The sequence below is a fragment of the Plectropomus leopardus genome, chromosome 3, assembly GCF_008729295.1.
Source record: "Plectropomus leopardus isolate mb chromosome 3, YSFRI_Pleo_2.0, whole genome shotgun sequence".
NCBI classification, from domain to species: Eukaryota; Metazoa; Chordata; class Actinopteri; order Perciformes; family Serranidae; genus Plectropomus; species Plectropomus leopardus.
The window spans coordinates 35355377-35369672 of record NC_056465.1 but is presented as its reverse complement, the minus strand read 5'-3'; the positions used below and the strand labels follow the sequence as shown (position 1 = coordinate 35369672).

At 39.1% G+C, this 14296-nt stretch overlaps 1 protein-coding gene across 1 annotated transcript in view; it reads right to left on the bottom strand.

Annotated features, from left to right (window-relative positions):
• Positions 1-4279: 4279 nt before the first annotated feature.
• slc1a7b (solute carrier family 1 member 7b) overlaps positions 4280-14296 on the bottom strand; it is a 45868-nt gene continuing 35851 nt past the window's right edge. The window contains exons 8-11 of the mRNA XM_042515292.1: positions 12002-12196; positions 6025-6159; positions 5765-5864; positions 4280-4540 (exon numbers count right to left, since the gene is read on the bottom strand). Of these exons, the coding sequence (XP_042371226.1) occupies positions 4280-4540; positions 5765-5864; positions 6025-6159; positions 12002-12196 (691 nt within the window). The remainder of the gene's footprint in view (positions 4541-5764; positions 5865-6024; positions 6160-12001; positions 12197-14296) is intronic.

Sequence of the window (14296 nt, the reverse complement as noted above, 5' to 3'; positions counted from 1 at the left end):
TAGAAACCTTAAATACAAGTATGAACCTGTAAAAGAGCGTAATAGGTCCTCTTTAATGATTGTAACTTTAGCTCTGCAGATTTAAAATTATGAATTAAAATCAAGATGGTATTATTTTTCTTGCAAATGAGTATCTGAATTGAGAAAGTTTACTTTCAAATCACTGAAAAAGTGGTAAAAGTAACAGATAAAAAGCCAGTGAGGAAATGGAATGGCAGCAATAATCTTAAAATAGCAGTCATTTCATGTGGACGATTGCTGATTTGATCATCATTTTATGTTTTTCCTTTGTGCTTGTGAATGAAATATTCCAAGCATAAAAGCATTTTCAACATCTAGAGCTTCACTTCATGCTGCTGCTACTTCACTTTTTTCCTATTTTTTTCATAAAGATAGCAAATATTTTTATGTGATATTTTTATATATTTTTTTATATTATTATATGATATTACACTCATCCTACTACACTCACCATGTTGCTATGAACACAGTGTCACTTTCACATACAGCCGTATAGAATTGTCACATATACAGTCACAGCAATAAATTATTTGAAAAGTCTGTACGTTTCTGAACATCTCATCAATATTTCATCAGGTTCTCCCACACATGGCAGTATCACTGCTCCTTCCTCATCCATCTCCAGTATGCACGTAACAGGTCAAACACTGTGGAGTGGAAAACACTTGAAGGAATACAATTTGTTTTCTTCCCATGAGAAAAATGTTGGCAGACTGTGGCACCCTGAAATTTCTGTGCACAGAGCTGACGCTTTCCATAACAGATTTGTGCAAAACCTGTGTGATATTTTCGAAATGCTGATAAAAGACAATTGTGTGATGACTGCGTTTCCACTGAGTGATGTTATACGACTTCTCCTTTTCCGATAACATTTCAAGAAGCATGGTGATGGATGTTAAAAACATTTGAGGTTTATTTCTATTGCAGCCACCACACCAACCATATTTCCAACCGAAGGCGACGTAGGCGTGTTATGGAGCTATGATTGAAAGACAAGCCCCTTATACTTGAGAGCAGCCATGTATGAGAGATTTCTAAGAGGTGATAGTCCACGATTTCACAGAGGAATTGTGGATTCAAAACATTTAGATGATCCGCTCAACATTTGAAGAGTTATGTGCTGTAGTAACACCTCTTGTAGCTCCTGCTGCATCACACCCGAAGGAGCCAGGTCTTACCGACTTGTGACCTAGAAAAGTCAAAAAAATGTTTTCATTGCAGTTTTGCAAAACATGGCTTTCTTGTATTGCCAGAAATACATCCTTGTGTGAACGTAAAAACTTTTTTTTACAATTTTTTGAAATTGACTTGTTTCCGTTTGGCATATTTATATTCGCAGTTTCAATTTGCACAATTTGAGGGTTAATGGAAACCTGTGTACTGTGGTTGATCAATTTTACAAATAGATGAAACCACTGGGCACTGCCCCTTGTTCAGACAGTAGTTTAATCCCATTCCAATAGTCCAAAAGTATCTCCCATTGGACAAGTAGCCCGATTGTCAGACTGCCCATCATCCCAAATGGCCATTGCTCTGAATAAACACACTCTCCCAAACAGATTATCTGACCTTTCCTGATGCCATTTGTTTTTCTCAACAAGGCGAAGGCATGAACAATGGTCTGCCATCGATAAGAGAGCACCCCTGATTTGCTCCAGCGGATACTATTTTCATTCAAGTGAGTAATAAAGCCATGACTACAACACTGCACACTACACAACTTAGACATGACCCACTGTGACAATGTCTAATTGGTGTATGAAAAATCTCTGTGCATTATAGAGCAAACTATTGAGGATTCAATACATGAATGAGAAGTGAATTAGCAAAGGAGAGCTCCCTACAATTTGTCTTACAATAGAACTGTGACAGCGTAATCATGCCATAGCCAGCATGAGCAGGAGTATAATGAAAAGATACAAGCGCAACCTTTAAGTGACATGCTTCAGTGCATAATGATGAGAATATAACTAATACAGAAGAGAAAGTCCAAGTTCAAGGGCTCAAATAGTAGAAAACTAGAATTACAGCTGCGTTGTATGCCACTGCACAATGCCGCATTTACATCTTTGTCTGTGTAAACATGAATGCTGCAAACACATCTTCCCTCCAACAGCATCGAAGATCGAAACAGTCAGTCCAGTTTCGAGACTAGAGTCGATTCAGTGTCTGACCAAGGGTTTCCCCTTGATTTCCTGAGTAATGAAGTTGAGTAACAGCCAGAAAAGTTTTTTTGAAGAATACTATGATGCCACAGTGACATTTCTTTGGATATAAAATGTTAGCACTTCATTATTTTATCCTATTAGACATTTTTGTGAAAGTCGACTGCCAAAATCTATTCATTGTTGTTGTTAATTGTTGAGCCAAAATAAATGTTTTTTGCCAGATTTCAGCAAATTCCCTCAAAGTGTTCTTGAGATATTGCGATTATGAGAATGAGACAGACAAGGACACAGCGAGTTTGGCCTTTGAACTATAACCAAAAAAATCTGATCAGTTCGTTGTCAAATCCAAGTCGACGTTCGTGCCAAATTGAAAGAAATTCCCTCAGGGTGTCTTGAGATATTTTCTTTCATGAGAATGAGAGAAATGCAAAGTCATAGTGACCTCTGACCCTTAACCACCAAAGTCTACTCACTTAATTGTTGAGTCCAAGTGGATGTTTGTGCCAAATTTGAAGACATTTCTTCAAGGTGGTCTTGAGATATTACATTCATGAGAATACTACAGCTGCAGGGTCACAGTGACCTCGGTCTTTGACCACCAAAATTGAATCAGTTCACAGTTTAGTCCAAGTGGACAGTTGTGCCAAATTTAAAAAACACCCTCACGGTGTTCTTAAAATATCACATTCACAAAAATGAAACAGAAACGTTCACACTGACAGTAGCCTATAACCACAAAAATCTAATCAGTTCATTCCTAAATCCAAGTGGATGTTTGTGACAAATTTGAAAAAAAATCCTCAGTCCTCATCCTTTTACCCTTGACAGCTATAATCCAATCATATTGATGAGTCCAAGTGAACATTTGTGCCAAATTAGAAGAAAGACCCGCTAGGTGTCCTTAAGATATTGCTTTCACAAAAACAAGTTTGACAAGGTCACAGTGACCTTGACTTCTGATCTATGAACACTAAAATTTATAGTGAGGTCACAGTGTTTCCAAGTGGACATTTTTGCCAAATTTAAAAAAAAAAAAATCAATCATGAGATATTGCATTCACAAAAATGAGACAGACAAGATCATAACAACCTTGACCGTTCACCTATGTCCACCAATATCGTATCAGTTAAATGATAAGACCTAGTGGATTTACATGTGCTAAATTTAAAGAATTTCCCTTATGGCATTCTTGAGATATACTATCAGTGATAAAGGGATATATAGATGTAGGTACAGACAACCTGAAAACATAATCTGACCACAGTTGCCATCAGCGCAGAGCCATAAAAATCTACTTGACTAACAAAGGAAGACCACTCAGTTCAGGTGGAATCAGCACTGTTTGTTTTAGGCTGTTCAAGTGCCAGGAAAGTTTAATGAAATCAAGTGCTCCTGAGGCCGTTCAAACAAATCTTTACACGTATTACACTTCTAACAAGTCCACACGGGAAGGTAAAATTCCTGATCTTAGTCTTCAGCGCTCTCCTCCCCGTCATCCCGTCTGCCTATGTAGCACCACCAGCTTTGTTAAGGCAAAATTAAACAATTCGGGCATTTCACTTTGCCTCCTGATCATTTAGCTCAAACCAGACACATGCAGTCCTGTCCTGTCTCGATATGACACAAACAGCTGGTTGCATGCAGTAGTATAAAATATAACACTTGTCTTATTAACATGATGCACAGACAAAAAAAATCATTAATGATATAAAATAGATATGAAATAAGTTTGTCAATGCAAGTACTCGCACCTGAGTCCAGCAGTTTAGGTGTGAGCTCTCGCTGCAGGTCCATACCGAGGACGACTTTATGAATGAAATCATCTTGTTGTCCTTTTGGTGTCTTAAATTCCACAGTCAGTGTGATACTTGTCCTGTCTTACAGAAAGCATTTCACAGCTGTTAAATTCCCGGACTGCAAAGCGTCTCACTCCAGAACATCTTGTCACCGATGAGTTTTTGACCCGACAAAGAGCTGAGAGCTAAAGACGATCCAGGCTGTGCTGTCCTCTCACCCTTACAGGTGTCCTTTGCGCTGAGGCTCTGATCTGCATATCCACAAAAACGATTCGTCAAACTCCAGGAGGAGGCTATACATTGGTCTCAAGGCCGTTCATGTCGATGGCGCAGTGTTCTTTGCTCTTCTTCAGGTGTCTCGGGGGAATCGGAGGCTTCTTTCTCTCCGTAGGCGGCCGGACGCCCTCCTCCAGCTGCATCAGCCGAGCCACGTCCGAGGGGATGAGCTTGTGTTTGACCCCTGAGGAAGGGGGCCGGTAGTTGCCGTTGTTGTTGTGACAGTTCATCAGAGGCGGGGTGTTTATCACGGGTTTGGGCTCACAGATTAAGGGCACCTGGGGGCCAACAAAAACACAGGAAGAGAATTAAAGAGATTTAGGGCAGTGGTTTTTCAGCCTTTTGCCTTTAGGCAGCGTTTCCCAAACCTTGCCTCAAATACCAGGAGTCCTGCATGTTCTAGATGTCTCCCTGCTCCAACACAGCTGATTCAAAGGATCAACTCATTATGAAGTCCTGAGGCTGATTGATGACAGGCTGATCATTTAATTTCACAATCTGTGTTGCAGCAGGGAGAGATCTAATGGTGCATTTCCACCAGCAGGTCAGTCCAGTTCAGCTCAGAATGCTTTTCCAAGTTGTGGATGGTACCTTTATTTTAAACTAACCTTAATTTTAATTTTTTTTTTTAAACGTAGTTTAAAAACATTGTTTAAAAAATGACTTAAAAATCTACCTTGTACCTTTCACCTTAAGTACCTTTGGATCCATCCCCATTTTTCATCACCCCTCTGTTTGGAGCACATAGCGCACAGATCTAGAGCTACAAAAGGAGCTAGAAAAGTTGCAGTCTGTTGATTGGTAAAATTGGTAAAAACACTAAATAAAGCAGTTTCACATTACAAATCAGTATTTTTCTGATGCTGCTCATCGCAGATGGTAGAAGCAAAAAATGCAGAAATGTGAATGTCCCTATCACGAGTCAGTGTTTGATTTATTTTGGTCTACAGTAGAAACATGGGGGTGCAACATGCAGTCTGCGTAGACCAGGACCCACTGCCTACGTAGAAATAAGCAGTTCATACTAAGATAACAAAAACATAACGATATTTATTTTAAGGTGATTACACACCAAAGGAAACATACTTACAATATTACATTCCATTTCTGCCAATATATCCCCCTAAACCCTACACACAACAACATGTTGAAAGGAGGTGGATAGAAATCTTCAAATTATAATTTGAAGATGTTGCATAATTTATAATTACAGTAATTACAGACAAAAACATCCTGCCTTCCTGGATGAGTGTTCAGCAAAAGCTCTGACATTTAAAAAAACAGAAGCATTATGTCATGTTGTTTCCAGTTTCTGGAAGTATTGACAGCACACATGGGGGGGGCAACCTTTGATCGTAACCTCTCGATCAATGAGCAGCAGCCCTCGCCATGTTTTGAAATATCCTTTTATGTTAACTCCGTGTACTGCTGTCAGAAATGTGAAGATCTCATTGTTAGTTTTATCATGTTCTGCAGTGACTGAAGCCTCAATTAAATCTCACCCCGTCTCCCTCTTTCATGAAGTCTTTCCTGCAGATGTGCGCCATGATTCCCGTGGCCAAAGCGTCCCCCATTACATTCACCATGGTGCGGAATCTGTCTCTGCAGAAGAGGAAGACACATGAGGGACACACTGAGCACAAACCTGAAACATTTTGTCACATTTTGGTCGAATGAAGAGGTGATGAAGGTCTCATGTGTTTTTGCTCTGGTTTGATAAGTTTGGATCTGTTGTGCAAAAGTGAACACACATGCTACTTACAGTGCCCAGTCTACTGCGATGATGAGAGTGATGTCATCAGTTGGCAACCCGACGGATGTTAGCACTATCACCATGGTAACCAGTCCGGCTTGTGGGATCCCTGCTGCACCGATGCTGGCTGCAGTGGCTGTGATACTGGAGGTTTAGAGAGAAACATGATGTCAATAAATAAACATAAACACGAAAAACTTGATGCAGAAACATAACCCTGAGCAGTGGTTCCTGCAGGGTGCACGAGAGATCAATATACATAAAGTTCACAAGGAAATGCTGGCTTTAGTCCATGATTATTTCACAGAAGGCATATCTCCACTCCTCTTTTCCACAGCACTTCTGACAAAAAGCCACAGGCGACGGGGCCATGTGCGCTATTTGGAGATGATTATATACAAATGGTTGATCTCACAGTGGGGAAGGCTCAACGTGTTGCTGAGGAAAGGCAAGAATAAGAGCAGTCCACAGGAAACTTATTTCTCAAAAGTGACAAAGTAAGTCAACACGTTTTTAAACTTTAATTATAAACTCAATTTATGAAGCCCCAAAGATATACTTTGCAAAAACTACCTACAGACACACAAATACAATCCCTCTCAATCATCACTAATGACCCACTAGATGTTTGTTATAGTTTTGTTTTATTTGCACATGCATCTTTATCAGGTCACCTGGATTCCTCATAAAGGTCCACTAGACCAAAACATAATTTATTTCATTCTCTCTTTGTTAAAAGATTGCTTCCTCCTGTGACATACCTTTCATACATTAAGGTGTGCACAGATTCTCTGCAGCAATTTTAAAGACTAAGCTGTGATACAAAGTCAATAAAAATGTACAAACGACCAGAACATTGAGTTTACAAACTGAAATGCATTACAAATGAATCAATAAATTGGTATGAATCTTTTCAGATTAGTCAGCTTTCAGATTTATTTTAATAAGGGTGGTGTTGATATTGTACTGATGGACGTGTGTTGTTCCTTCTTTATTTCAATCAATATTGATTTAGGGAAATCTGACAATATGAAAGATAAGACAAGTTGTTGGAGTGTCTTGTGGGATATGATTGAATGTCTGACAAAGACTGAAAACATCCTGGAAAATAGTCTGCTTGTAGCTCCTGTTGTGGGAGCCACGTTCATTCATGCACGCCCACACCAGTGTTCACGTGGTCCCCCGAGGCCTCCCACACATACAAGCAACAAGTCCTTATGTCAGATTTAAAACTACTATTTGCTTCAGGGTGGCATGTAAACACTGGCATTGCAGGTACTGCGAGCTCTTGCTGGGCTCGTGTGATTGCAAACACGTGAATGCAGCTGCCAAACAAGGAGCTACAGGCTAGAAAAAGGCACACGAAAAAAGGAGCACACTCTAAACCGCAACAGAAAAACTTCTCAGGTGCACGACTTGAAAAGCATAGTATGAAACAAACTGACCATCAGCACACATAACGCGTTTCAACCAACGGTCCTCACAGACAGGTTCACTGTGTTGCTGTCACAGGCCCAGAATTAAAAGCATCTAAAAAGGACATTTATGTGTCCTGACGGTCAGTTTTTTTTCATACAACAAGGTAAAAAACATGCCGCTAGTTACAGTTTTCAAAACAACTTGGCATGATGGGGCTTCAGGACACTTGGAATACGTCGGACGAGCAGTATGGAGACATTTTGTGGTTTTATCATGTATTCTTTTGATGAATCCTGATCACCATTTGCTTCAGTTGTTTGGGAGGTGAGTGCAGCGCCTTTTCTCTGTGGACCTCTGGCAGTGTTTTGTGGACTTTTCCCCAAACTTACCATCGGCATGAGGCTGAGAGGATAATGAACGAATTTTTATTTTTGGAAGAACTATCCATTTAAAGTTACTCTCTAAGGCAACAAAATTCCTACAACTAAATCCACATATTGGTCTTTTTGGTGCTGAATAACGGCTGTTAGGGATTCTTAATTGGTTCTTAACGTGGGTTCTTAACCCTCTTTAGTATCTGTGTTCACGCAGACAATCAGCCGGTCTCTCACCGAGCTGCCCTGATTCTCTGAGGGCTGCAGAAGACAGCTGGCTGGAGGTTTTGATGAATGCAGTTGCTGTTTATAACAAAGCACATAGATTCAATTAAAACAATATCTTATCTTCATTTGTTGTTGGGATGAAATCAAAAGATGAGCCTGATCTCCATGGAAACTGTCTGTTACATATTCGGACATTAGAAACATCATCTCCGATGCTGAATGAGACGAGTGCAGAGCGGCAGAGAGTGTGTGGAGAGAATTCGTGTGATATCTGGTGCAGATCCAGAGGTTGAGGATGAGATGATCCCACCGCTCATCACAGCACGATGGTGAGAGATGGCGAGGGGGGGGTTTGGGGTCAGAGGTCGAGCGGTGGCGTGACTTGGATATGGCAGTTTATCGAGGCCACATGGCTCTTTTCAGAGGGATAAGCAGATAGAGTTGCTCTATGGAATTATATAGAAAAACACATGGCGACAAATACAGGGGAGGCCAACAACTGATGGACAAAACATAAAAACATTTCCTTTCTTACACGTTACTGGTCTATAACACTGTTCCTCACAGATACGTCTGAAACATATTTTGGAATTTAACTGGGAGCAACATCACTTTTTCTGAACTGCATTCAGACACTATTCACATTTATTTAAAACTTTGAACCCTGAGCAAGATTTTTTGTTTCTGAAAATGTTAGGGGGGAAAAATTAGCTACAGCACAGTATTTCTAAATATCATACGTATATGTTTGAAATTATTTTAAGAATTAATATAATTTTAGGTTGTTTTTTCAGTTCATTTTTCTCTTTCATTTTTGTTTTTTACTTCCATTGTTTTTTGTAATTGTTTGTTTGCTTGCCAGTTCAAGGTAATTTGTTTTGTACTTTTTACTGATGTCTTGCTAATTTCTGGGCCAGTTGCTAAAAGCCTTCTTCCCATGTTTTTAAAGACCATTTTGTCATTTTTACTACTTTTAAACTCTGCAAATTGGTGCAATTTCTTTCAAAAACACAGAGATGAAGGCAGTGAGCAACTTGACTAGAAATGTTCTGCAAATTGCAATGAACTGGTAGATTTATAAAATTATATTAATAAAAGAGAAAATGTAAAAAAAGAGAAAAAAACCCAAAATAGTTTGTATATATATATATTGCTTATTATTATAATTACATATTTTAAATTACGGTACAGAATTATGATTTTAAGTACTTTTCTAGGTGATTTCCTTAGTTTTTTTCTTTCTTTTCAGGTAATTTTCTTTTGCTTTTTTAAATTTTTTTTTATTTTTTTTTTTTTACTAATTTCTTGCTAATTTTTGTGTCATTTGTTTTGTTGATTATTGCCTTCTTACCATGTATTTAATAGGCATCAATCCAATTTGCTCAGGAACTGGTTTTTATTTTTTATTTTTATCAATGCACCAGAGTTAAAGATTTGTTCTTGAATGTCCCAGGCATCCCAGACAGACACGTCATATACTCCATTATCATCCATGCCACAGATTCACTGTAATAATGTATTTTTACTCAGCGTTAAAACATTATCAGGCTTCCCTTGTGTGCATTGGTGATAACATCTGCTGTGATTTTCTCAGAGAGAACAGACACTGAATTCAAGATTCATTCCCTGGTTTTTCTCCTCAGTATTTCTCTTTATAATTCAGGACAGCATGAAACACAGGAATAATATTTGCTTTACACTTAAAACCCACTGGAGCCTGTCTTTATCTTGTATTGCTGGCAAGTTTTTAATGCTTTTGTCCGCAGATTATCTTCTGAGCACCGGGTGTTTTCTGGAGTGGGCGAGGTTTACGGCCTGTACTGCAGCCAGCATCCAGGGGGCTGTAAAGAGGTTTTGGCCTCACTTTGGGGGAACTGTCATGTCATCCATCTTATATTCAGTCTGTGGTTTGGCCATAAAGTGACATCTCTGGTCTTTCTGGTTTGTCTTTCTTCAAAAATAGAATTGAAAGAGATTCTTACTGATTGTTGTACTATCTGGATAAGAGATACAAGATGCTCATTATCATCAACAAGATTCAAACCTACCAAAGTGCCTGTTGGATGTTCAATCAGTGTCTGAAATCCTCTGCATACATCGTTCCAACAGGGCTTCAAACGGCTGAATATGACCATTTCTTTTGTTATTTCCTCAAACTGACAAAGCCGCAATCACGCCCCTTCACACTGTGATTGTCCAAGTGTGCTGAAGATGGGAAGCTGGATTTGTACTTCTCTCTCAAGCGCTCTCCATTCTTCATACAACCATTCCCACCGACGTCTTTGTGAACAACCGAGTGTTAGACCATGTACGTCTTCAAGGAGATGTGTTCTTATTTTGTAATTACCCACCGATTTGTGGAATTCACCAACGTTTACTTAATTTTGCTTTTCTCTTAGGTAAGAGAAATTTTTACGAGCAGTCAAAAGTATTCACACCAAGATAAGAGATTTGGATGGGTAAGAACATTTTGGGAATTTGGTATCGATTTTCTTTTATATTTTTTCTTGCCTGTAAATTAAGAGAAAATATGTGAGAAATTCCAGGGAATGTTGCTGCATGAGGCCTGATGTGTAATCACTATTTGTACTCCTTTATAAATGTCTTTCCATGCGTGGAAATAATTCAAAACATTTTTCCTCAATGCGTATTTGTTCACTTAAAGCATGCTGAACCCTGAAGTCAGGGTTCATGTATTAAGAGGAAGACAGGTTGCGATGTTCCCTCTGTTCCAACTCTCTCTACTAAAAGCCTTGAAAGTGTATTCGCTGTTATCAGTCTCATTCCAGCGATGCTGTACAGGCCTGGGATGTTTATCAGAAATGTGCTCTCAATTCTGATGCGCCCAACTGTGATTCCCCACTGAAAACAGTTTTTCTGTATGAGGTAAGATATCCACCACAATATATTTCCTCCTGTCTCTATTTCTGAGGTAATTGGTGTGATCAGCCATCCTCTGTATCTCCTCATGAATCATCCGCATCCATTGCTGAGCCGGTCAGAAGCTTTCTTTACTTCCTCATTCAATTCTTGGTTGAGTTTTCCAAATGCAATATACTGGTCTCAGTTATTCAAACAACCCAGTTGGTGGAATGAATTTTTGGCATTGTATATTTCTGCAAACCATGAATATGTTATATTTGTATATTATTGTGCAGCGGATACACTGAAACTTTACATTTCTTCACATAAAGTGCTGTGGCCATGTTAAGGCACAGAACCAGCTGGTATTAGGAAAAGAAAATAAGCTTAAAACTTTCATTTAGTGAGAGTGGAGCAGCCACGTATGAGGGATTTCTGGGAGCTGATAGTTCATGATTTCACAGAGAAATTGTGGATTCAAAACTTCCCGATGATCTGCTCAACTTTCTCAGAGTTATGTGATGCAATAACAGCTCTTGTAGCTCCTGCTGCATCATGAGGGAGCCAGTTCCTATTGACAAGCACACAGCCATAGCATCATGTGAGAAAAGCCAAAAAAGTGTTTCCATTGCAGTTTTGCAAAATATGGCTTTTTTGAATACTAAAATACCACTTCATGCAAGCGCTAAACGTTTTTTGTGATAAATAGGAGTTGTTTTTTTTTTTTTAAATTGGCGTGTATTTTATTTTTGCAGTTTCAGTTTGAAGGTTAATGGAAACCCACCTAGAGTGTCCAAAACATTAAGTAATCTCAGATCCATCGTTTATTTTCACCTCCCTGTGCTTCTTACATGTCAAGTTTAAAGCCAGCATTTTCAAACTGCTGACAGTCATCTCCCTACATCTGTGCTGCAACTAATCAGGTCAGAAAACCACAGAAACCTCAAATTAAAGTGGATATTTCCAAAGCCATACATTAACAGAATGGATTTCTGCTCTTCAGGGTAAAGGATTTATTGACATTGATATCATTACTTTAAAATCCCAATAATACCTTTCCCATGTTAATGATCTTGGGAGCACAGATGGCACGGCCCACTGACCTGATGGTGATGATCTGGCCAAAGTCCAGCTCGTAATTGTTTACTTGTGCGATGAATATTGCTGCCACGGCCTCATAGAGAGCGGTGCCGTCCATGTTGATGGTAGCGCCCACAGGGAGCACGAAACGGATGATGCGGCGGTCGATGTGGTTGTTCTCTAGCAGGCACTTGAAGGTTATAGGCAATGTGGCAGAGCTGAGGGAAACAAGATGTAGAGCTCAGAACAAAGGTCAGGCAACCTCCCCCTCCCAAAAATTGATACATAACCATCTCCTAATTTCTCCTGGCCATGCGGGTAAACAAGTCATAAGTATTTATGGTTCATTTTGGTGAAAGAAACAACTGAAATTCTGAAGTGATGCAATAACTTTTGCAATAAAAGGATTGATTTCACAAACTCTAATGAACCATGCCAACATTTTTGTGTTTCAACAGTGTTAAATCACATAACTGCACATTGCTGAGCAGCATTTTCCAAAGCACACTGTTTTAGATTTTTCAGTTTGCAGCTTTCCTACCTTCCAGGCAGCCACTGGTTTCCATTCATTTCTGTAAAATTAAACCACTCTGAAATCTGCTGCAGTGAACATGTCTGCTAATGTGAAAAAACTAAAATGCTGACACCGTCAGATTTAATAGAGGAGCTCTATCCCAAATTGTCAACACGTGGGCACACACACACACACACACACACACACACACACACACACACACACAGATCAGTGCCAGTCTAATCAAATGCGTGGAATGCTCCTTTAAATTCCCATCTCTTCCCACACAGCAGATGTTTTCTGATTTCTCAGACTCCCTTTGAGACTTTTTATGGTAATGTTCCAGAAAATGGAAAGGAGAGGAGAGGATAAGTGAAATTAGGACTCGGGGATATATCATTTTGATCTACACATGGGAAAATAATAACTACTTACTGATCGATTTACAACAGATCACACAGAGTTAAAGCTCCAGTGTAGGATTTAGGGGGATATATTAGCAGACATGGAATAGAATACAATAAGTAGGTTTTCTTTAGTTTGTTATCACCTGATAATGAGAATTAGTGTGTTTTTGCCACCTTAGAATGAGCCATATATATCTACACGGATCCATGTTTCTACATTAGCCGAGAATCGAGAAAATCGGAAAATGCAGATTTTTTAATGTGTAACTGCTTTATTCTGCTTTTTCAAGCCTGGGCCTGATGCATAAACAATGTGCTCACAGAAAAAAAATGCCTTTTCCCAAACATTATTTGTTATTTATGAAGGAGAAATGTGTGGTGGGAATGTGCACACCTCATGCATTCTTCAGACAGTTTTAGCCGAGATAGCTGCAGGTTGTACAGAGATGATACTGAGAATAAAAAATACATTGAGAGATGGATGACATTGTTAAGGTTGTTTGCCAGTTTCACTGACTGTAGTTTTAGGCTTTTTGCAGCTCTTTGTATAATGTCAATCATAGGCACATTTATTAATTTAATTTGTAATAATTTATTTTTTATCAACCTGTTAGTAATCATTTACTTTTATCTGATAAAGCATTTTGTAAAGTCATAGAAATCATGGCTAATCTGGCACTGTCGAGGAATCTCACCAATGCGACACAGCTGGTGAAATATCTTTTTCTTTATCTTATTTCTCATTGACAGGTCTAGTGGAGGGTGGAGGGCACAAGTGTTGATATGCAAACAGATGTTTCTACATCCATTTAAGGTGAACTGTAGGCGTGGAAAAGAGGCTCATGATTGTGCGTCCAACATCATGATGTTTGAGAATTATAAAGAAGACTTAGGCGTATGCACAACTTCATAAATCTGAAGAAGAGAATGGATATGCTCATTTCCGTCTTTGTGCATACACACAGTTTTAGTTGTGAATCTACACGGAGTTTTAGGTATCCGGCACTTGATCCATTTGTTTTCTGAAAAGGGGCCGCTGTGGATAATTTGGGTCCTGGTAAAAAACCTTGCTAAATATCCAGTTCTTAAGTTATAGGTGAATATAGTTAGTTAAAGGTGAGCACATATTATAAGGTGCTAAACTAGCAGCCAATCTGCAACATGACAAAGAGCGTTAAAGAATCACTGATTTGTAATGTGAAATTGCTTTCTTCAGTGTTTTAACCAGTTTTTATCACCTTGTTCATTTGTTTTGGAGAGGAAGAGTCCTCTGTGGGTAACTCAGCTCCCAGTATAAGTCTCAGCTGGTTGCAATCTGCAGTCTTCAAAACTAGATTCCACTAAATCTCCCTAAATATTATACACATATGATCCTTTAATTGAGTTTTTTTCACCCT